The sequence below is a fragment of the Trachurus trachurus genome (genome assembly GCF_905171665.1).
Source record: "Trachurus trachurus genome assembly, chromosome: 7".
NCBI lineage: Eukaryota > Metazoa > Chordata > Actinopteri > Carangiformes > Carangidae > Trachurus > Trachurus trachurus.
Window position 1 is genome coordinate 17,595,731 of NC_139901.1, and position 23,615 is coordinate 17,619,345.

Here is a 23,615-nt window from a genome sequence, read left to right on the forward strand (position 1 = left end):
CAGGCTTCTGAATTTTGGTCATCATGATTTCTTCAGTTTACCAGAACTTCAGTCATAATTGAATGCTTAACATGAAGTCACTCACACGTGGGTCTTAATGAGGCCAAAATTACACTGGAGGGCATACACAATTTCCAACATTACACAAAGGCGTGCTTGTACATACACGTTAAACTTTTAAACAGGCTTTAAAGTATGCCTTTACAATGCAGAACCACTGTTCATTTCTCTAAGATGAAGTAAACATGAATTCTTTTGTCTGTTTTTTTCAGTTTTTACAAGTCCAGATGAGTCACATGAGTCTCATGTGTTGCAGCTCCAGTGTTCTCCCAGATGTTTCTGGCTCTCCTGCAGCGTCTGGAATGACTGCATGGAGAGGCTTCAGATCTGCTGTCCCCCCATGACATCACATCATTGAGGTATCAGCTGACTCACACTCTACCCGCATGACCACCGTAACCACACGCCTGACTGTTTCTTGGGCCAGCAGCAGCTGCCAGTCATGCTACTGTGGCCTTTGCTGGATTATGAGTTCTTTTTAAATGTATTTTGCTAAATATCATGGTATAAAGTGAATTTTAAAAAAAGGCTTAAAACAAACATAGCTATCACATTTGCTGGATTTAAGTATTTATCAAATTAAACAATAGTAAAATTAAAAATAAAAACCTAGTAACCAGATATACAGTTTGCTAGTGGAGAGTCTATTTAAAGTTTTGAAACATTATGCCTCTGTTGGAGATGGCTGCCGTAAGAACACTGCGTGTATTACGTGATCAGAAGCACCGCTCTATATTTATCAAATCATGGGGCCTGCAGCCTTGCACGCACATGCAAAAGAACGCCCACAAGAGGACATACAACATGGTGCTGCTGAGACTCCACACTTCCTAGACCCTCACCTGCTCTGGGCCAGGATAACAGCTGAAACCTCACAGGTAGGGAACCTGCACAGATGACTGTATGTTCTAATGAAAGCAGCTAGATTACCTACTGTGGGTCACACTTCTTCATATTTTCTTTTCAGTGATACTTTTAGCTTGATGGCTAGTTTTCATTTATTGCCGTGAAGACTTTTCTGAAAATGTGGTATATTATGATTTTATAATACATCACATTAGTAGATAGAGATACCGTAATTTTGCGTTATATTTCTTTTATTTACATTTTTAAATTGCGCTGGAAAAATATGTATTATTAAAATCAGTATTCTTGTGTTTTTTTACTTGCATGATTGCCTCTGTTCATTGCTGATCTATACTTTGTGGCTGTTTAGGGTTCCGTATTCATACAATTACAATGCAACATGTTTCATGGGTTTTTATCTTTGAATGATTAGGTGATGCCAAACTGACCTGTAATACAAATACTTAGGACAGGGATTGTTTTATATTTTATCTGTTTTGATTGATTTTTCAGATAACATTGCCTCCTGTACGGCAAAATGGAGGACTTTGAATACAGTGTGGAGATCTCGGACCGTGACTGGGAATGCTTCTTTGCAGAGTGTGAAGAGTGTAACCTGCTCCCTCCATCATTAGCAGGTGTGGATGACTCTGGGATGAGTGACATGGATGATACAGGGTCCATACTTCTTAAAAGGACTCAGAAAGTCGACATAACAGCAGGATTTTCTGAGGCTGACCAACCCATCGATGGCCCCCCAGACTGCGAAGGCTCTCCTGTGGAGGATTACCTTGGAAAACACGGCGTCGGTGGAATGGAAAGCGTCCTTTCTGGCAGTGAGGAGGATATACACCTACAGTCTATCAATATATTCTTTGAAAGGCTGAAAAATGTTGCAGAGGCTGCTGAGCCAAGCCAAGTGAGAGCTGGAAAAAACAGAGAGGCAATACAGAAGGAGGAGCAGTATAGTGATGGGCAACAATCCAGCAGCAGCTCCTTGCCAAAAAACATCCCCAAGTTAAACTCTTTGCCTGCCAGGGGTGAAACAGCAATTGGCAAAGAGAGCATGAGGCCTGTCGACACCATGAGCAACATAAACACAATGAAAAAACTGGAGCCCGGTTCCAGTGTTTCCCCTGAACCTGCAGCCAGTAACTCAGTGCTTAAGACTAACAAATCAACTTTCCCTGAAACAGAGTTATTCATCAGAGAGGAAGCCTGCGCAGAGATCGGAGTAAATGAGGTAACGCAGCAGAATGACTCACCGGACGGAGCTGTCTGCTCAGAAACACCACCTCACACAGATGAGGGGATGAAGGTGAAAATGTGCTCACCTCTGACGGATGTTGAGCAGAGACATTTGCTGACTCGTCGGTCAACTCTCTGTGATAGTTGTAACACTAATTCACTCAGTCATCTAGACATGCTGACAAATACTGAATGGAAAGTCGAACAAAAGCCTACTGTTTTACATTTGGATGTAACAAGCGTAAACAAATCAGTGAGCCTACAATCATCCCCATCTCCCTCTGTCAAAAGGAAGAGAAGGAAGAAGAGACGACTCAGCTTTGAGCCAACTGAGAGTTCACATGGATATGAGAGGCAGGGTTTAGTTAAGCCAAGTGATTCAGAAGAGGAGCAGTATGCAGGAAGAGCAGTAACGGGTCTGTGTTTATCCGAGGATGTGAATTTATTTCATTTAAAGGAACCACAAAATAATGCTACATCCTCTTTATTTTCAGTCATAAGTAAGCTCCCTGTAAGGATACCTAATAAGGAGATAAAAGCAAACAGTCTTCCTCACACCGTTCCTCCACATGCCAGTAAACATCAGTATTTACCAGAACACATAGTTAGACAGGGAAGGTGTAAAGCAACAAGCTCAGATGAAAGTAATGCTATTGATGATAGGTCAGTAACCCCATGGAGTCAAACTGATAATGGTGTAATGTCAGCAGCAAACAACAGTGGTAACATGGTAACATATTTACAGCCATCCAACGGATTAGAAATGGAAAACTTAACGAGACCGAACGAATGTTCTTGTGTGCCTGTTGCAGTCAGTGCTGCTGTAATCAATCATTCAAACTTGACCAGAGAAACAGGAAACAGTCATGTAGAGAAATGTCAGCAAGTGGATCAGTCGGTCACTGGTTGTGAGGATGAACAGGATGTAAAACGCTGTGGAGAGGTCAAATCAATATTTCACAGTATTTTATCAAGCACAGAGTCAAATGGTTGCGCTGTGGACGTTTGCCAAAATGACAAACTATCTGCTGCTAAGTCAGTCCTGGCTGCAGACACTGGAAATTCTGGCAGAGACAACCACACACCGTGTCAAAGAGAGGCTGAGCCCCAGCAGCAGCTGGAAATTGACTGTCATGACACGGACCAATATAGCTTTACACTGGAAAAGACTCACAGCCTCAACACAGAATGCCAACAATTCAAAACCAGAGACTGTCCACTCTTGGAGGAGATTCCCAGCAAAATGACTTGTGGCAAATCAACACCAGATTGTATCAGTTCATCCCCTGATAAAAGGTGTCTTTCTAAAAGTCCCTCAAGTGTAGATGTGAATGATACAGTGCAGAACACAGAAGAACCACTGGACGATAAGAATTCATCCAAATCAAATATTTTTTCAGATAGAAATACAACTGAGAGTGCTCAATCAATAGCATCACAGGTAATGACTCCTAAAAGGTGTCTTTCTAAAGGTTCCTCTAGTGCAGATGTGAATGATTTAGTGCAGGACACAGAAGAACCGCTGCAGGATAAGAATTCATCCAAATCAAATATTTTATCAGATACAATTACAACTGAGAGTGCTCAAGCAATAACATCACAGGTAACGACCCCTTCCCTACCAAATGGTGAGATTGATCCAACAGGTAGTAGTCAGAAGCTGTCTGAAGACTCAGTAATAAATTCCTCAGATTTTACACCAGTATCATCCTGTTCCACTCTGGAAACAGACTCTGTCAGTTCACTTTCAAATGGAAAAATCACAGACTTGTCAGGAAGTCAAAATGAGTCCAGAAGTCAGAAAGAAAAAACTCCACCACCAGTATTGGCAAAACATCGGGAAGAATATGCTAAATTTGGACCCGAAAGCCAGTCTGTGTCAAACGACTCCTCAGATTTAAAATGTGATTCTTTGGCTGGAGCAGAAGATGCTGTCACAGCATCCCAAGATGACTGCAAACCTAAAAAGGCACTCGTTTCAAAACGTTCAGTGTTTGCTATGTCCTCTTTTTGGAGTGAGATGGAGAAGCTGACAATAAAAGACATCCTGCATTTAAGGACAACCAAAGATGCTTCACCTGTCTCCCTGCCACCTTTACAGGAAAGTGAGGAGACCAGCATGTTTGCTACCACTGCTTCAGGCTTTTTTTCACAACTGGACGAGTCCAAACCCAAGCCAACCAATGAGGACACGCCCAGTGTTTCTCATTCTGTAGAATCAAGTTGTATTAAGGCAGTTGATTCTTCATCAAGAGGTGTTATGTGGCAGAGTGAACCTGTCCCAATGAGCCACGGCACTGATATTTACCGTGAGAGTACGGCATTAACACCTGTTAGTGACATTTCTCAGCCGGCCTACTTTGGAAGTTCTCAAAAGGGCCTAAGAAAGATTGCCAAAAATATAAGTGTGCAAAATCTGCATGCTTTGGATACTAAGTCTTTCAGCTCCACATGGAAAGACCAGCCTTTACAAACTTTAGATGAAGGTCAATCAGGGAAAGCAGAGTATTTTCCTGATGAATGTATACCTAGGCATGACAAAGACATGGACTCTTCACCCTCCTCGTTAAAAGACAGCTACAAAATCTCTGTCATGGATATATTTAAATATTTCTTCGGTGGAAAGCAATCAATTGACACCCCGGCGGCTATAGAGAATGCACCCACCTTCGACACTGATGGAAATTCTGTTCCTGAAACATATGATCATTTTTTCTCAGAGTTTGATACAGAAAACTTCTTCAACCCTCTCTTCACAGCAGAAGATCAGGCAAAAGACGAGCTGGTGCCCATCTTTTCCTGTACTCGCTCAACTAATAGAAATCTACAGTACCCTGAAGCATATGACTACTTTTTCTCATCCTCCTCCTCCTCTCCTGATGATTCATCTGGTGAATCTGAAGAAGAAGATAAGGTTCCTGTGAGGGTGGTGTCCAGGTTCACTCGTAAGGACAGCTCTTCTCAGATTTCTACAGACATTTATGATAATTTCTTTACAGATGGTGACCTCAAACAGAATTTCTTCTGGAAAACAACACTGTCCTTCAGGAATGTTAATTTTACTGGATCTACAGTCCAGAAGCAGAGTCCCTCAAGCTTCCAGGCTCATGTACCTGAGAGTCAAAGTAGCAGATACAGTCGAAGGAGAGTGTACCCGAGCAATGTTCTGGGAAATCAAGATGTGATGTTTCCTGATCCACTTCTCTACCACCTGGACGACAGAATCTTCAGACAGCAAGCACAGCAGCCTTTCAGATATGAGGACTTACAGATGATAGCTGTTTCAAATCCAAGTAAGTCCAGTTTCAAATAACAACCTGATATTGAAGGTAGAAAATTACAATTTAACTGCTGTTAAAGTCATTGTGGGTTCATACACAGTGGTGGAATAAGTAGGATTAAAGTTATTTTCATGCATTATCTAGTTCGAGTGGTTTGGTGACACGTTAGTTTCTGTTTTTTCTCCCAAGGTTTTGATGGATGAAAGGGCAAATTCAGGTTAACAAAAGTGTAGCATCATCAATTAAAGGGGAGTACATTTCACAGATTTCACACAATAAAACCTGCTCATAGCTGTTGCGGAGTGTGATGGCATGTGTCAAAAAACTGTATAGAGTTACATTAGCTGCCCCTAGAATAACTCAGCCCAAATCTCCATTAGAACCGTTGATGATCAAGTCGCACTGTGAGTTAAGTAAAAAAAAAATTAAAAAAATGCTGTGGTTCCACTGTATTGTGAGTCAGACATTGTAATGGTTAATGGTTTGTATAAATTATTACTCTTACAGGGTATCTTCAACAGTATTTGGTAAACGCTAGGGGTGTGACGATACACTCATCTCAGAGAGACGAGACGAGACACGATATTGGGTTCACGAGAAGAGACGAGATTTTAAGAAAACTACAATGACAAAATATATGACTGGACCAACAGACTTTTATTTAACCGAGTTGCACATGCATTTTGAAATGTTTTATCATAACTCTTTACATGCATGATGTAAGCATGAGCTTTTAATAAACTTATTCTTCCACAAATTGAAACTAAAACTAAAATTTATAAAAGATAAATAAAATTAGATATTCCTTTCTTTTTTTCAAGTGCAAACAATATTATGTGCAGTGTTTCCTCTAGGATTTTTTTAAGTAGTGGCATCGTTTTTACTGAGGAGGAACTATGAAGAACTCAGCTGTGACTGAAAAGCACCTAAACCGAGTCGAGTAGTTATAACTGTGTAGTGGAAAGGGGTGCAAAGTAATGGTAACTGGTAGTGGAAACTCTGTTTTACATTGTATTAACATAAAAAAATAAAATAAAATAAAAATCAGACAGATTTTTAACGCGACGAGAAATATCGTCGAGTTTAATCTCGCAAGATCTCATCACACCCCTAGTAAACGCACATAATCCTGAATGTGTAATCATTATCTATATTTAACCCTATCTTGGTAAATACTTGGAGAGATGAGGCAAAGTCAAGATTGGTTTAATTCAAAGGACCAAACCGGCAGATGAGACAACTCTTAATCAATTCTTAAATTATACACACACAAACCTTTCAAAAGAATTAAAAAATAATTTTCCACAGCTGTACTTTACCGCGTGTGACCTTTTCAATTAAGCTCTTTGTTTTCCTCACATGTGGGAAGTTGTAATGTAAATGATGTTATCCACTCAGTCAGCTTTTACAGTCATGACCGGGCCGGACTGTCTTACCTCAGCTGTCAGAGGATCCTCTCTGGACTGCAGGCACGTAGTGGTGAAAGCCAAGAAGAATGGTTGTACGTGATAACTTGACTTCAGTCAATGAGTGTCTTCTCTAAGCTGCCAGTGGAGTGATCTAATTTATGTTAGGTTGTGAAGGAGGGAAATGAAATTACCTAATCTTGTGGAGCCCTTATGCATACCTACCTCAGCTCAGCTTTGATACATATAATACCTATAGTATAGTAATGTGGCATCTAATGTTCAGCACTTATCTATAAGGATTATCTTTAAGGCCCCTAGAGTCACAAGTTCAAACGTCAGTAGCACTGAGCAGCCTTGTATGTGCAGAGCTGGAATCTGTGCAGGCACTGGGGCTTGACCAAGCCACAGTGTGACAGAACAGGAAGCCCTAACATATTATTGGGAGCTTGTGCTCAGCTGTTCAGACTCCTGTATGGATATTTGCTTCCATCCTGTGCATTGCATCTCTATGATTCAAAAGGGTTTCTGTAATACCCTGTCTCTGTCTTTATAGGGTTGGATGCCCCCCTTCTGCCTCTCAGACAGTCTGATATGTGTCTAGTTTGTATCGCATTTGCTTCATGGGTGTTAAAGACTGCAAACCCACAAGTTGGTGATACCTGGAAGGCTGGTAAGCATGTTTGTGTAGAATGCTTAATAAGAAAATCAACTTGTGTAGTTTTTTTAAAGACTTTTTAAGACTAAAATCACAGTGGAGTTGCTAGTTCAGTCACTGTCTCTGTATGTGTAACATTTGAATTCAATTTGGGGATATGTTCATTTAAGGCTGTAAAATCAGTGCAAGAAGATCCAGTGTAGGGCTGCAAGGTTTCATTTTCACTTGTATTTCCACACAGTTCTGCTGGCAAACGTGAGTGCTCTGTCAGCAATCCGATACCTGCGCAAATACGTCAAGATGGAGGCGGCAGCCAGTGAGAAGATACTTCATGACACCACCCCATCTGAGTCTTGATCTCCCTACGTCACGATTAACATGCTTAGTTTTTCCATAAACGTGCAATATGAGCTGCTGCAGGACCTGAGTCCTCGAAGGAATATGACACGTTTGATGTGCTGTTACATGTTTGTAATTGAAAGTTTCACTGATCTCTCCATAGGGGTGAGAAAGGAAAATAGTTTCAGCACTTTTTTTTCTGCAAGGCAAGATGAGACATCTATATTTATCAGACAGATGGCTATAGACAAGTTTGTAAATAAGGTTTCAGTAAGTAAGATGAGCTGCAGGAGTACTCAGAGCTGTACCGAGTGGAGATGTTAGATCGATATGTGATAAATGGATTAAGTTTAGGCACTAAGAGACTTTATGATGGTGCTGTTGGAGCTTGTTTGTTTCCATTTAATTGCTTTTGAATAATCCAAAAAGATGTTGAGTATTTCTTGTAATAACAATTGGAAAGATTTCACAAAGTGAAAGAAATCATATCTGTTGCAATAATTTTAAACAACCTTAATTCAAACTGTGTAATTCATTTGGGGACTGTATCCTGTGCCAGTATTGACCATGTGTTTTATGAAAGACATTTTATTTTTATGTTGAATGATGGCTGTACAGTATTGTTTCATAATGGCTGCTCTGTGAGCTGTTGATGCCTTTAAATGTAACTACAGTAAACAGCTTTTATGACTCATGTGTTCTGACTGTTGCTTTTCCAGAAACTCAGACATGAAAGTAAAACTTTTCAAACACTAGAGGGCGACATATGCTCATCTAAGAAATTGAACTGGGACAGATGTGGGAGCTGCAGATTTCAAGTAATTTACAATGTCTGATTTTCTCGTGAAAATTGTAGTATAGGTCCAAAGTAAACTGGTTTAAAAAGGATAATGATAATATGCTTATTTATTTTAAATAAGTGCCTGTTTTAAGATGAGACCTGTGTTAAATTAAACCATGTATTTTGTTTTGTTGTTTTTCTCCAGCAGATGGCAAGGTTGAACTATAAAACATCATGTGTCCTGTTGGGCCCAACTCAAGAGGCTATTTGAGTATTCTTATAGCATAAACACATTTTATGCAGTTTGGAAAAATCATGCATTTGAAGTGTCACTTTTCATTCATGCAGACAGAGTATCATTTGTGAGGGAAAAGATTTTTTTTTTTTTTGTCATCTGCCTCTTTAGTTTTTCATGATCCAATACAATATTAAAAGTTGTTTGTTTTATCTCCAGCATTGGTCAAATTACAGTATTGTATTAATCCTACATACAACAGATTGAATATCATTAGAATTAAGATGAAACAAAGGTAAAATGTGTAGATTTCTACTTTTATTTCCAAATATAAATAAACACCTCAAACAAAATGGATAAAAAGGAAGCCACACAGATATCAGTACATTGCTGTAGTGATCGTAACATTAGCACCTTTTAAGGCAGTCAGTTATAGCCACATGTATGTGCCTTGACAATACAGCATAATAAAATAAATGTACAACATTTACAAAAATATATACATCCTGTACGCTCACAAGGAATGCTTTTACAGCTTTAAGTACAAACAAACAAATAAAGTAAACTGGACAGCATACTGTATAAGGAAATACTTTATATTAAAAAAAACAAAACAGCAGGTTCTTGCACTACATGACATTTTTTGTGCAATTACAAAATACATTAAAAAAAATAACATTAAAGCTGCACAGTATCTACACTGCTGTATTCTCTCTTCAATGCTACATATGAAACAGACAGTTCAAATCCGCCTCTTATCATTTTCATAATGTTTTGATTTAGCCCGTTGCTCTTCATACTGCACTCATTGTTCCACTGCTCAACTACCCAACATCTGACAATGCAGTTCATGGGATCTGTTGGTTCACACTGTACGCAGCGGTAGCAACGCAGGCTGTGCTGGTTGGCTTTTATTATCCCTCTGATAGAGATCTGTTGTTTGCACACGTCCAGACGAGTGGCCAGGCTATTGTTTTGTTTTATGACCATCTCTGCGGGGTTGCCATGGCACCAAGGCCTCTGGCCCCAAAGTCTAATCCTGTCCAGTGTGTCGAAATTCCAGACGTTGGCTGAATCATTCCAGTATCACAGTCGTACTCCCAAATGTTGTCATAGTCCATTTCCTGGTCATCTGGTTCTTTGGGTTCGAGGTACGAGTGGTGATCTATAGGAGCGAGAGAAGATTCCCAACTATTAGTTCCAAACACTGAAAGACAAAACTTTTTTTTTTTTAAACCTTTATTTAACCAGGTAAAGCTTATTGAGATATAGAATCTCTTTGTCAAAAGCGACCTGGCCAAGAGGCAGCAAAATTACATTCTGACTGAATAACTTGTATATAGTCCAAAAGTGCTTTTGGTGTGATTGGCTCTGACCCGATCCATAGTAGCGAGAGAAGATTCCCAAGATATTAGTTCCAAACAGTGAAATATAAGACCTGGCACTGACTAAATAAACTTGCATATGGTGTGATTGGCTCTGTCCCAACATATAATCTTGCTGTAAAACCGGTAGTGTAATTTGACACGACGCCACCTTCATTCTTTATGTCTAATGATTGTATAGAAACATGCACCCTGCCAAATAAAATCACTCAGTACAGTAGAGTTAGGAATGAATCTGCAGTCACCAGGTGACCTCTAATCTTGTTTTCATGTGCAGATATGTGTGAAACCCAGTTGTGTGCCGTCAATCACAGTGCAGGAGTAAATCCTGTCTGTGGAACAGTGTTCTCTTACACTGGGCTACCCCACATGGGACATGTGCACAGATGGCATTTAGAGCTGCACTAAGCTCCATTTCATTGGCACATTTCTGCATTTCCTGTACTTTCAATCCTGTAGCCTTTAACCTTCTGTCTACTGGCTGACAGACCCAAGAGTTCAATCAATGCTGTGTCTAATTTAAGACATTATGTATTGTGAGCAATGCTCTCTGTCCTTGGTGGTACTTTGGAAGGCAGCAGACAGTGCTGACTTTTATAACTCACACTTGTGAGGAAATATGATGCCACAGTTGGTTTGAACTGATTTGAATGAGCACCTATTGTTCCTCAATAGAAACATAAACTTTATCCAGCCTACAAATAAGCATCCTTTCCTTTTCAGCATTTTTTTTTATTATTAACATGATGAAAATCTTTGCCACAATGATTTTTTTGGTAGGACTGGAAGCATGTAATGGTTAATCATAAACTGGTGAACATGCTTGTCCTCTGAATCCAAACAATGCACCTGCACATTAAACACATCATAAACAGAGGAGTGTTTCATCACGTTTGTGCATGCTATCAGTTCTTACCTGGTGAGTAGCCGTAAGGCATCTGGGAGTTGTTCCTCACAGAGCTCGGTGGGAGAAGCATCTGTAAAGATGTGTGAGAACAAAAGAAACTTACTTCCCATGATTAACTATAACAAACATTCTCATGTTTCCTAAAATATCAAAGACGGTTTCATCTGTGGCCGCTGTCCAAATATCACCTGCAGAACAAGTATATAACACACAGCGCATCATTGCTGCACTTTGTACTACGGCATTCCAGAAACAGGAGTGTCCTGGGATGTGTCTTTGTGTTTCTCACCTGCTCTTGCACTTGGCCGGGTGCAGCCAGCAGCTTTAGCCTAGAAACAGCCTCTGCTCTCTGCTCTGCATGACTTTGAGGACTTTCCATCTCCAAGCTCAAAGCCTGTCCCTGGGAATTGGTCAGGACCAGACTTCTCCTGTAGCGCCTTCCCATGGGAGGGGTGCATAGCTGGAAGGAGGAGGGCAGGAGCTGGGGGGCTTGTTGTGGCTGCTGGTGGTGGTGGTTGTGGTGGTGGTGCTGCTGCTGCTGCTGCTGCTGCTGCTGCTGCTGCTGCTGCTGCTGCTGCTGCTGCTGCTGCTGAATTGGCTCTTGCCAGCTCTGATGCTTTAAACAAGAACAATGAAAAAAATGACTTCCAAATTTTGATTGATGATAAAATAACAAAACCTTGCTATGAAGAAATCACTTGTTGTTGCCAAGCTTAGCACTGCTTGATATCAGCCAGGCTGCGCAGGGGTAAATTGAACCTATGGATCCAGTATCATTGACCCACTTACCAGCGGCCTGGCCTCATCCAGGGAGTAGATTTCGGGGCTGCAGGGCTCATCGTACAGGGGTGACAACGGTTGTCTAGGGGCGCACATGTCTGAGTGGCGTTGGGGTGTGTTCAGGGAGTAGTTCAGTGATGTCTGAGGTGTGCTCCAGCTGTTAGACTGATCACAAAATATTCACAAATTAGTTTAAAACACCAGGTCATGTTTTGTGAGTCAGGATCAGATCACCAAGTTGAGGTTTCAGACGCCAGTCATGATCTGCTATCAATCTGTTGTCTCACAAACAGATGCTATCATTGTTGTGCTTAAAATCCTAAAGTGTAGTTTTGTCTCTGAACTATAATAGAGATTTCATTCTTTTCACCATCAAGTAGATTGATCAGTCAACTTCAATTGTGAACAAATGCCAGCATTACCCCATTTGTCAACACCTATTAGTTATATATCATGACCCCTCTCAGCCTACTGCTTGGTGTGTCTATTTTAGATACTGCACACATGACATCAACAGTCTCAAAGGGAATATTCAGTTATCGAGTTAGACGCCAGACTGAATTACCTTGACTAGCGGGGCTTTCTCCAGCCGCTGTGGGCTGGCATGATGCACTGCAGAGTAGGGTGTGCTGTAGATCTGAGACAGCACCGAGGTCTCCACAGGCTGGAGGTAGGAGCCACGCTGGGGTGAGGAGTAGCGTAGTGACAAAGGTCGTAGGTCACGCTCGGGCCTGGTGTGGGAAGACACACTGTTGGTCCTGCTGCCCAGGCGGGCAGTTTCGGTGGAGGAGGGACGGCTTGAGCTGTACTGTAGGCACAACAAACACATCCAGAGCAAAAGTCAGGCAACACAACAGATTATTTTTCAGTTTCCTTTTATGTTTTTAAAAAAGAAAATCTCAATCAGTCTAACTGGGAGAGTGGTGGTCCAGGTCAAGAGCAGAACAACAACACATTATCTGGGCACTGAGCTCTCTCTCCTTTAAACTAATGTGATGGGCAGTCAGCCCACATAGCTCCTCTCCTGGGGGAGTTTGGTCAAATGTCCTGATAATGCAGTACTTCTTAGACAGTAAGAAGTCAACAAGCAGGATTTTCTGTGCTGAAATAACCTTGATCAGTCTTTTATGTTCCTACCCTAATGTTATTTTTATGGGTAGATGTTTTGGTGAAAATGACTGACTTTGTTATGATTTCTTTTTACTTACTGAAGGCCTGTGGATCATCACTAAGCCTATGTGACTGTAACAGGAGCTGTGTTGCTCTCTGGACCTCACTTAATAATTAACTTTGGAAAAGAAAGGTGTTGCTGCTCAGCGCCACCCAAACAAACACAAGTTTTTTTTAGCAGCTCACTCCTACCACATTTATTTCTGTGTAAATATTGTACTGTTGTTGAGCTTGACTGAGGTTATCAGTACAAGAATACTTGAACTCGAGAAGTAGCACATAGCTGACTTACACAGAGGGGTTCAGTGTATCCTGGGGAGAGAGGGTTGTCTTCATGAATGGGTAACTGAAGGTTGTGGGACCCATGCCCACTCTGTGACTGGCTGAACTTTAGAGACTCGGTTTTTCCTTGGCTGTTTCCACTCCACCTGTCAAACTGTGGAGCCTAGAAATTAAAGCACACAAAATTGGAACATAAATTATAATGTTTGACCAAGAGCAAATGAGCAGAGTATGCACAGTGCTGTTTTTTTCTTAACCTTTAGGGAGATGTAGTGATTGTGAGACATTTCAGTCATGCTAAATGTTATTTTACAAAAGAGGCAAGACCATGTTGCCAGTCTATTTTATCACATTTCCTCATACTTGAACTCGCTCCACCCGCACCTTCACAAACCAAGTGGAGAATGTATACTTGATAGTTATGGATCATCAACGTTTGTGAACAGTGTAATTGTTTCTGGCCTGTGAGAAAGGGGAGGGCTTTCCTCACCTCTCTTTGCGTCGGGGTGTAGATGATGTCATACACAGGGGGTGGAGGGCTGAGAACGGGCACGTCAGCAGCTTTGAAATGATGGATCCAGTCACAGAACACCGCCCTATCCAGACACGACACCACTATAGGGTTGATCAGCTTCCCTGGGAAGAGAGGGAGAGGGAGGACAAAGCCTGTCATTCGGTCCAGTCGCTCACTGGAATGTGCTACAGTCAGATTGTCATTCACTGGGGCTAAAATCGGCTCATTCATAGAGCGTTACTCTCTGTGACGCTCGTGGAGTCATGGAAAAGGCTACTTAACATAAAGCATGCATAAGAATGCGCCCTCATTATAATCCCTTTAACTTGTGTGTTTGATCGTCCATGTGTAAAAGAGCAGCTCACTGAATAAGTATATTTACCTTCAATCATAAAGGTGTTTGGCTTGACGTCTTGGCAGGGTGTGGTCACAGTAATCATGTTGAGTGGCAGCTTTCCCTGTAATTATAACAACTCTTAAACACAATTCTCTGACAAAAACAATGGGAATATTGCATACACACAGTTCAGTTAGAATAAAATGTGATCAGGGTTACCTTGTAGAAGAGCCCATCGTTCTGCTCTGATAGGATGATCAGGGTGGCTGGGTACATCACTAGTAGTCTGTCACTCTGCTCCTGCGAACACAAGATTATAGCTGCATATGAGCTTTATGTTTGTGCATATTTCTAATGGGACAGTCCTTGTTGAACCCCAACCCTATTTATATTGATTATTCCCATGTGTACGAGGTGTTGGAAAAATACTTGAGTATTGTAAATTGAAGTTAAAGAGAAATTTACGGCCATATAAATAAAAGCTTAATTTTAACATGTCATATATGCGTCTGTGGAAATTTTTGGTATAGCGTCAAATATTCTTTCTGAAGGTAACATTGTAAGTAATAAGGACCTGTCAACTCCAGCTATTCTGCCTGTGTGAGGATCAGACTATGGATAATACAAAGCACAGAGGCAACCGTGAGACATTGGTGCAAGCACAAAAAACAAAAAAAATAAATAAAAAAAAGCTGCCAGTGTTATCCTTTAATATTCAGCTGAGAAGCAAGATTTAAATCCCAGCAAGAGCTTCAGTCCAACCAGTTAGTTGGGCATTCAAAGGTGTGGTAGCGAGGGGAGAGTTTATGTTTCTTCTCCCTCTGTGTGGGGTGTGTCTGGATAGACAGCTGACATTCCAGCTGTGAGGTGAGTTGAGTCACTGCATGAGCCGAGCAAAATGCCTCAAACACACACACCCAGGTCCTAAATCTCACACACATCAATCGGGCTGCCGTTGTTTCCCACAGAGAATTAATTGCAGATATCCATGCAAGCCGTGTCATGACTACTGTGTTTATCTGCTGCTGCGTGAAGCTTTTTATTGGCGCTCATGTCTGATCTGGTTTGCAAGGAGTCATATATTCTTCATCAACTGGCTGCAGGTGTCTAACTCTGTCTTACACTTTGAAAGAAAAAGAAAAACAATAGAGTTCAATATCTGCAGGAGGGGAGCCATTACCAAAATACGGACTCCACCCTTTTCGCTCAGGCCTTACATTGTGTTGAGCTAATGTGTGCGTTGCGCAAGTTAAGAACTATGTGAGTCACCTTTAGAGGTGATGTTATGCTGCTTATGATCATGTAAAAATTTCCCAGAGCTTGAAATCACAGGTGTATGATGCATTACAGTCTGCTGCACTGTACATTTCAGATGTACAGTCAGTGTGTTAAGTCCATGTGACCAGAGGTGATTCACTCTTAATAAGCATCAGTCATGTGTTACCTGACAGGGCAGGTGCTGGAGTCGGACTTTGGTGACATAGGTGATGGGACCCAGGCTGTCTCTCTGAGAGCCCTCCCACTCGTAGATGGGTTCTCTGTTGATGGAGTTCCTCAGCTCCTCTCTGCCCTCCGGACACTCATTCTGGTTTACCTACAGGAGTCAAACAGGGGACAACAGAGGTCAGACCGAATCATCAGCAGTGTAAATATGAACAAAGCTCTGCCCTGAAGCTTAAGCTTTAAAAACTTTTTTCTCACAGTGTCACTCATGTTTGCCCATTGGAAAGGCTTCTAAGCTTTAGCTCAGTTATTTTTTTTCTACCATGACACATTTAGGTTCATCTGCTACTTCCATGCCTGTGGGTGTGCAGTCAGCACTTTAACCCCGTGCAGATGTGAGGGTTAGCGTGATATTGACTGTGATGTGGTCAAGGCCGCTCCCTAGTATCCAGGAGAGCCAGCGGTGACCTACTTGACTCACCAAATCTACACGCTCACACACATCCTGTTTTAACAGAAGTGGTTGAAGCCAAAGATTGTTCTTGGCTAATCCACCAGGTGGATTAAAAAAGGACCACACTCATGTGTTTGTTTGAATTTGGACCAAAAAAAATAAAGGATGCAGATCCTTATAGCAGCACATGAGGCAGTTTTTATGCTGCCTGATGTGTAACGGAGGGTATTTGGAGCAAGGTGGCACTGGAAAAGTTTAACCAAACGTACTTTCACTCTGGTGTAGCTTTCTTGTTGAATTGCAGTGCCTCCATTTGCTTCAATGTTGTCTTGGAGAAGGCCAAACCATAGGTCCATTTCTTCCTGGTTGGCACAGTAGACGATGATGGGGTTGAGGCTGACACCTGCGGAGTGCAAAGGTCGCAAGGTCAAAAAAGGAAAGTATCTTTTTTCAGAGAGCTTTCTACCATGGTGGTGAATCATTAATGGAGTTCACACTTTGCTTCACTGGCTGCTTAGGACAAGTTATGCGTAAAGTATAACGTAGGTTAATGTGTGTTTAACACAGTTTACCACCTGTAAGACAGGTTGCAGAAGATCTGTCTCAACCTGATTTGTCTGGCATTTAAACATCATAGTAGACTCTCCCTCCCTCACACTGTTTACGCAGGAGGAATGAACAGGGCCTGGGATAAAAAGAGCTGGAATCTCCCTCTATCTATCAGTCCCACACATACCAGAGATAACCAGCACAGATTTCATTCCAGCCCCATGGCTTTGTGCTGTAATTGTCTGGACCACTGACTGCTTTTTAAGCAGCTACTCTTTATTCATCTGTTCAACCTTCTCTTAGTTCCAACTCTTAATTATAAACCTTGACCACAGCACTCCCTTGAAAACTTGTGTTTTTCCACATCTTAAGCAAATCGAGTGAAGTGAAAACTCTTGGGACTCGAGGCAAACACTCAGGCTTTGTTTCATTCTAACTTTCAGTCAGTTTATAGGGTTCATTTGCTGCTGTTTAAAGTAATTAACTCTCATTATGCAACTTTCACAGCAACATTAATTCGAACTGTGTAAAACTTTAAAAGGATTTTCATCTACCCTCTCGTGCTTTGTCTGTGCTTCATCACCCACTAACTCACCAGTAGTTTCCGCTAAAGCTGATTCATATTTTCAGCTCAGTTCGACGGAGGCACAGGTCTCACAGAGGAAATCACTATGGTCTCTCACTTGACTCAGAATTTCATCATGGTGTCTCTACATGTTTCCTGTCAGTGATGCATCCCATAAGGTAAATAGAAGACCGCACTGAACAATCAAAACAACTGCAATACAATACCACAAAATAACAGGCCTGATCTGGGAAAGTCTTGAGATGAGAAGGCAACACGAAAGAGGGTCAATATTGTGACAGCAGGAATGTTTCAGATTTCAGTAAGATAGTACTGGCAAAGAAATCTAAACACAGAAACTATAAACCCTTAATGGCTGGGATTTACTTTTCACCTGTTATTTTTATTCAGTCATTTTACACTATCCCATGGCTGAAGGGACTTTATTATTCCCCAGGCAAGACACACAGCCCTCTAGTTCCTATACAGCATTTCATTTCTTCTTAATGAAAAGCCCTTCAGAGTTCAAAAAGCTAAGTGACATTTCTACCAGACATTAACCTAAGCACTTTTTGGAATGTGCCATAGATTATATGCAGTGACAAGGCTCAGAGCGGTAGCAGGGCTTTTCTGCACGACAGCTGGACCGACTGAAGTGCACCTGTTGTCTAACAAGCGAGGTCTTTAAGGCCAGTTTGGCCCCCTGACCGAAGGTGAAGGGGCCCAGCTCTAGTTAGTCTTGGGGTTGAGTGGAGGTGAAGGGGGTCGCGGCACCTTTGAATTACTGGAATGTGACAACATAGGAAATGCTGCAGTTTGAAAATAGCGTGTGGTTTCTTTCTCTTCTTCTTCTTTTAAGTGAGAATTTTTACTTTGGTCTTTAACTCATAACACAGACCATTAGACAGATTATGTCCTGCTCTAGTTCATCTTGTCTTCTTTTTTTGAAGTGGCAGTTCACTAACTTGTATTCCTTAGCTGGTTGAAATGTGAAGTATTGATTGGCTAAATTGTGCACAAACTAATACAACTCAAAACAGATGATTCGGACATTTCAGGGCTCGGTACCAACGACCACTTGCGTCCTCTCTACTGAAGTCCAACTTACCGTTTATTTGAAAGGCGAACTCCTGGGGTTGACTGTGGTTGCAGTTCTGTTGCAGGTTACAGATGGTGAGTTCTTTCAACGGAAGAGTTCCCTGAGCACAAAACAACAAAAAAGTTCAACCATGGCTGTGTGGGCAAAAACACTTTCTCATTCACTAACTAAAAACATAGTCTACTACATTTCCTCTGCTGTTATGCTCTATTTAAACCAAGTGTTCAGCTCTAAATCGTAATCTCCATGACACTGAGGTAAGCCTTGTAACCCGAGGATGTATCCGTGTCTGCCTTTCATTTGCCATCATCTATGTTCAAATAATACTGTGAACAGCAGCTGGAGTGGGTGCTAAGCTCCACACAGACACAATAAAACGATGATTAATGGTTGCTCATGCTTTATGAGTGACATAATCATGCTTATTGTTTACCAACACACTGCTGATTGACACGGTATTAATGCCAAAAGGTATGATGATGTAGCATAAAATCTGCCTCACAGTAATATCAAAGCTATAAAAATCAATCCTGAGAATAAAAGTTGTTCCTAAGAAAGAAATTAAGAGAGAGGAGAGTTAAAAAAAAAAAAAAAAAAAAACACACAAAAACAAGTCACCTGGTATGTCAGTCCGGTTGTGTTGTTGGAGACAAAATGAAGGTGTGTCTGGAAGAGATCCAGGTAGCAGTCATGTACATCCTGTGTAGATAATAAGTAAGAGAGATAAAATGCTGTGTAAGTGATAAAAGCTTGCAGGGAACTAATGCTTGTATTAATAGCACTCTCAAAATTTGCATACAGTGTGTGTGCAGGTTTTAAAACAGAAGGAGAAGCTAATCTCACACATTGTCGCTCTAATTGGAAAACTAGCAGTTAAAATCAGGTGGTTCAGTGTTGATGAAATGAAACCTTGCGCAGAGACACTTGTCTGGAGGCCGATGTTGTACACTCATGTCTTTTCTTACGTTGCTCTCACATGAGGAAATCATGATGTTTCACAGCAATTATGCTTTTGTCAATACAATCAACAAGGTCTTTGCAATCCCTGTCTTTCTGTGATGGCTCACAAAGGTTTTCCTTGTCAGCACTTAGGTAATATGTGCTTCCTTATGTGTATTACTTTCTGTTTTATACATTGTGTTCTTCTGCATCGTGACGCCCTTCCCTTAATCAATCTTTTGTGTCCACATTTTGACAGAGCTGATGTGTCACAGCTCTGACAAATTGTGGTTCCCACAGTGAGGAGCCGGCATGTCCTCTATCAGGCCCTGGGATCAGAGGAACTCTCTCTACCCTGAGGTTTACTCTCAGAGATGTTTCGCAACAGCAGCAGAGGAGAGCATGTCCAAACAGAGGCTGTGATCCGCTTTGTGGAAAACTGATTGGATTATTCACAGCCAGGCAGCACGTCAACGCCGGCAGTCAGTTTCAGTGCGTCTGGTGGCCGGAGAGCAACATCCTGTTAGTCTCCACCTGTGTTTATGGTTTTGACACTTCACACAGATGACTGGTGTGATGCGTCATTGTAGGCCTGCTCACTATTTAAGACCTTGTTAATCACAATGAGGATTGTCCAGCCTTAGTTTTGTTTTCCTCGCCTGTTGCTTTCCCGATGTTTCAACATCTAATCATTAAAAAAACATTTTCCTCTCCTCACCTGGCAGTGGAGGAAACGAAAACGAACTTTGGAGCTGTGAATCATCCGTCCATAATTCTTCACATTGATGCTGCTCTTCTTCCAGCCACTGGCGGGGTCATAGGGAAACGGAGGATCCCACTTTATGTTTTCTATTGTCTCCAGGTCTTTAGGATTCATTTCCTGCAACCAGTCATAATGTTAGTGAAGATATGTTGAACATACCAGTTGGACATGCAATAAAAATCTAATATCCTGCAGGTTGACATTTATAGCTTTGCAGTTTTCTTTGGTATGCAAATGATTGACATTCATGCTATGACTATCGCCTACACAGTGTTGGACGTTCTTACCTTCCTGGGGGTGACAGTGCATAGGATGTTGATAATGCTGTTGGACTTCTCCTGTCCCTCTTGGGGATTCTTCTTGCGAAATAGGCGGCTGCTGCTCAAGAGAAAAGAAAAACCACATGTTTACCACTAAATCTCCAATGTTGACCATGTTTGCCAATTAGTTAACTTCCTAAACCCAGTGTCACATTTCCTGTTTATGGGAGTTCACTGTCATCTACTGTTGTCAGATGAAAAGCTGACCTAAATACAACAGTGGTTGCCCCACTGTTTTGGCATTCTGAATTCAGTGTCACTGACTTGTTTCTCTGTTTTTCCACTTTTTGGATCGCAGGAATAATCAAGTCACATTGGTCACATTAATTGAGTTAAATTTTTACGGCAGATAAATGACGTATCTTGTTTTTTGTGTAATGTCATATACATTAACGAGTGGCCCATTTCTTTGTCCTTGGTCCATCAATGCCAGCCATTTAAATGATAAGAACAATCAGGTCTTGTGTTTCTGATAGCTAGGATATGCATAGGAAAATCAGCATTCAATGCCCCTCTTTGTTTTGCATGACCCTCATCTGTTACCATTAGTGCCAGATCTTTATGAGGAAGCTCCCTCACTGCAACGATAAGACTTGGGGACTGCTTTTATAATCTCAACTGGTAGTTTATCTGCTTATCTGCACATATGTGTGTCAGTGTCCTCGCTGCAACAAGGAGGGCTTTTGTTTTAATGGTGGGAATGAAGGTCTGTCTAATCAGGAAGCCCATGTCCAGCATCAATCACTGATTAGGATTTAACGAGTGACACTGCTCCCCTACATCCCTGTTTGAATTTTATTCCTGCGCTGACAAAAAATACAAATAGTATGGACACTGAAGTGATCTACAGTTGCAAAGTGAACAAGGAATGTGGATAATGGACAGGTAGTGGATTTGCACACCCAACATTCCCCAAGTCTATGCTGTGGTATTCAATGCCACTCACTCCCCTTCTCCGAGGGGAATACCTGAGCCTGGCCTGGTTCATCAACACAAAGAGGTAGTAGGGATTCGGGAGCATGGGAAACAAGAACAGTGAATGTATTGTTCATGCTGAACCGTCAAACTGACTCTTCAAGTGTATCAGTATTCAAGCCTGAGAAGTTAGTGTTCAAAAACCTAACCTTTTTTTTAAGGGTTGTCTGCATTTTTTATTAGAAAATCACAGCACGTTGACAAAACCAGACCCTGAATCATCACACAGCAGAAGCCTGCAGCAGAGGTTAATCACAATCAGATGTGTCGGTCCAGCAGAGTTGGCTGTACTTAGTGTAACATGCCCAGACAACTGATCCTAAAGGACTTAAGAAATGCAAATCTAACCCATTATTGTCACTTATTTCCTCTGTCCATGTTCAGTGCCCACAGGACTACAAGCTAGCAACTCACAATATCAGGTGTCATACCAGATCCTATCATTTAATAACTTTAACTGGCCACATGCGATAAAGTTAATGAATGGGGGTCAGGCCCTGATTCTGGAGGGAAACCAGATTCGCTGACAGCTGGCAGATCATCTTCAGAGAGATGCAAAGAGGAGGCAAATGGTAACTGGATCACTGACACTGTTGGCCAGACGGGCACCACTCAGGCACGACTCCCCGACTATCCAGCTTCACCATACTATCCCAACCTCCGCCTCACAAAATTCACAACCTCCGTTTAACCTCATCGCTCAAACCCTGAGAAATACCAAGAATTCCTTCCAGCTGAAACACAAAGTCTAAAAAAAAAAACAAATGGCAGTCAAGGGCATGACATGTGCTCTGTGTAGAGTGAACACACTGACATGAATACAGCAAGAACACCTGGACAAGTTTGAGTGTTCCTACCTGTTTCTGCGTATGAAACTTTTGCTGGAGAATCTGAAGTTGTGCTGGGGGACACATGACATGCTGCTCCCCATGCTGCCGTAGTTTGCGGTGCTTTGCGCTGCTCTGTAGACAAATTACTCCTTCTGTGATGTATGAGTGTAATCCAAGAGTGCAGTGCGCTCTCTGCTGAAGGCAGAATTGTACTGAGGGAGAAGTGGGCAGGGTGAGGGCTGTATAGTCAGACCGGTGAGCGTGTGTCTGCGTAAAAGGGGTGGAGTTGAGGGTTGTGTCAAAGGCTGTGTGTGTGTTTATGTGTGTGTGTGTGGTGAATAGCCAGTAGGTCTCACACCTTCTATGAGTTGCCTCTGTCTGTTAAATCAATCCCAACAACAAAGACGGGGGGTGAGGGGGGCGCTCAGGGAGAAGTGTGCCATTTCACACCTTCCAGGAGCCAAATGGGGCTCATTGTTGGGTCACCACTGCATTGAGTGGTCACTCAGCACACTGGATGGTGTGTGTCAATCAGTGGGGAAGGATGGGAGCTTCCAGTGGCATGTCCAGACATGAAAAATGCCTGCAGTCTCAAGTTGTCTGTTTATTATTGGCTGACATACTTAAAACACGTTTGCGTCATTTTGAAACTCTAGTATCTGGAAAGTTTTATATTTCACTTATATATTTATAGATTGGTTTTATTGTAATAAAGTGGAGGGAGAAAAACACAGTGTAGAGGTTAAAAATAGGCAAAGCATCACATCACGCTACTTCATCTGAAGAGTAGATGTGTCACTTTGTTTTCAAACAGAGAATATGAGAATTTTGGCGTTCTCGTTCTTTAGTATTTGTGTAGTTGTCAATCGTCACTATAGGATGAGGAAGAGGGAGGGTGGTTTAAACAGGACACTTGTGTATGCAGAAGCTCTCATTTTCATAATACAAGAGGTGTATGCAAACACATGTTGTTTGCATGTAAGGAGTTTGTTCATAAATCAACATGGATAAGGAACAAGACTCATGAGTGAATTCTGTGTTTCTTACCTCCAGTCTAGTTAATTCTGTTAATTCAAATAATCCTTTTTATCTTTTAGACCTTTTAGGAATCATAGATTTAAAGTCACAGCAGCCATGACTCATTAATGGAAAATGGTTTAGGGATGGTCTCCTTTAGATGGACAGTGACAAGTGGTCTTATCAGTCAGACGGAGGAGTCAAACACTCATGACTGTCTTATGTTTGTTCAATAATTAGATCATTGTCTGTGGTGAGCTGCTGCACTGTAGTCATAAACTGAAAGTGACGTGCTGCTCACTGTCAGGTAACGCCGACCTGTTCAACCGGATTGTAAAAACGGATGCACCTGAGGCAACAACAGACATCGGCCTTGTAAGAGCCGACGACAGAGTCGTTTTCACTTCAAACCTCCAATATCAAAACAATGAC

General features: G+C 41.7%; 2 protein-coding genes across 4 annotated transcripts; one reads left to right on the forward strand and one right to left on the reverse strand.

Moving 5' to 3' along the window:
* Positions 1 to 834: 834 nt before the first annotated feature.
* On the forward strand, positions 835 to 8,852 carry perm1a (PPARGC1 and ESRR induced regulator, muscle 1a). The gene is made up of 5 exons (XM_083975013.1): positions 835 to 938; positions 1,420 to 5,447; positions 7,398 to 7,514; positions 7,741 to 7,878; positions 7,924 to 8,852. Exons 2-4 carry the CDS (start codon positions 1,445 to 1,447, stop codon positions 7,854 to 7,856), a joined length of 4,236 nt encoding a protein of 1,411 aa, XP_083831139.1. The 5' UTR covers positions 835 to 938; positions 1,420 to 1,444; the 3' UTR covers positions 7,857 to 7,878; positions 7,924 to 8,852.
* Positions 8,853 to 9,201: 349 nt separating this feature from the next.
* plekhn1 (pleckstrin homology domain containing, family N member 1) lies at positions 9,202 to 22,357 on the reverse strand. Of its 3 annotated transcripts, none has more exons than XM_083975245.1 (16): positions 22,194 to 22,357; positions 20,329 to 20,419; positions 19,997 to 20,158; positions 18,958 to 19,038; positions 18,349 to 18,439; positions 16,396 to 16,529; positions 15,674 to 15,823; positions 14,449 to 14,529; positions 14,275 to 14,350; positions 13,869 to 14,014; positions 13,389 to 13,541; positions 12,492 to 12,734; positions 11,936 to 12,091; positions 11,436 to 11,729; positions 11,156 to 11,216; positions 9,202 to 10,019 (listed from the first exon to the last, which is right to left on the reverse strand). In XM_083975245.1, the coding sequence occupies exons 1-16, from the start codon at positions 22,265 to 22,267 to the stop codon at positions 9,835 to 9,837; spliced, it is 2,178 nt and encodes a 725-aa protein (XP_083831371.1). In that variant the 5' UTR covers positions 22,268 to 22,357; the 3' UTR covers positions 9,202 to 9,834. The 3 variants fall into 3 exon arrangements, with proteins under 3 accessions (XP_083831371.1, XP_083831370.1, XP_083831369.1); XM_083975244.1 differs by having other exon boundaries at positions 11,436 to 11,732; XM_083975243.1 differs by having other exon boundaries at positions 11,436 to 11,762.
* Positions 22,358 to 23,615: the final 1,258 nt, after the last annotated feature.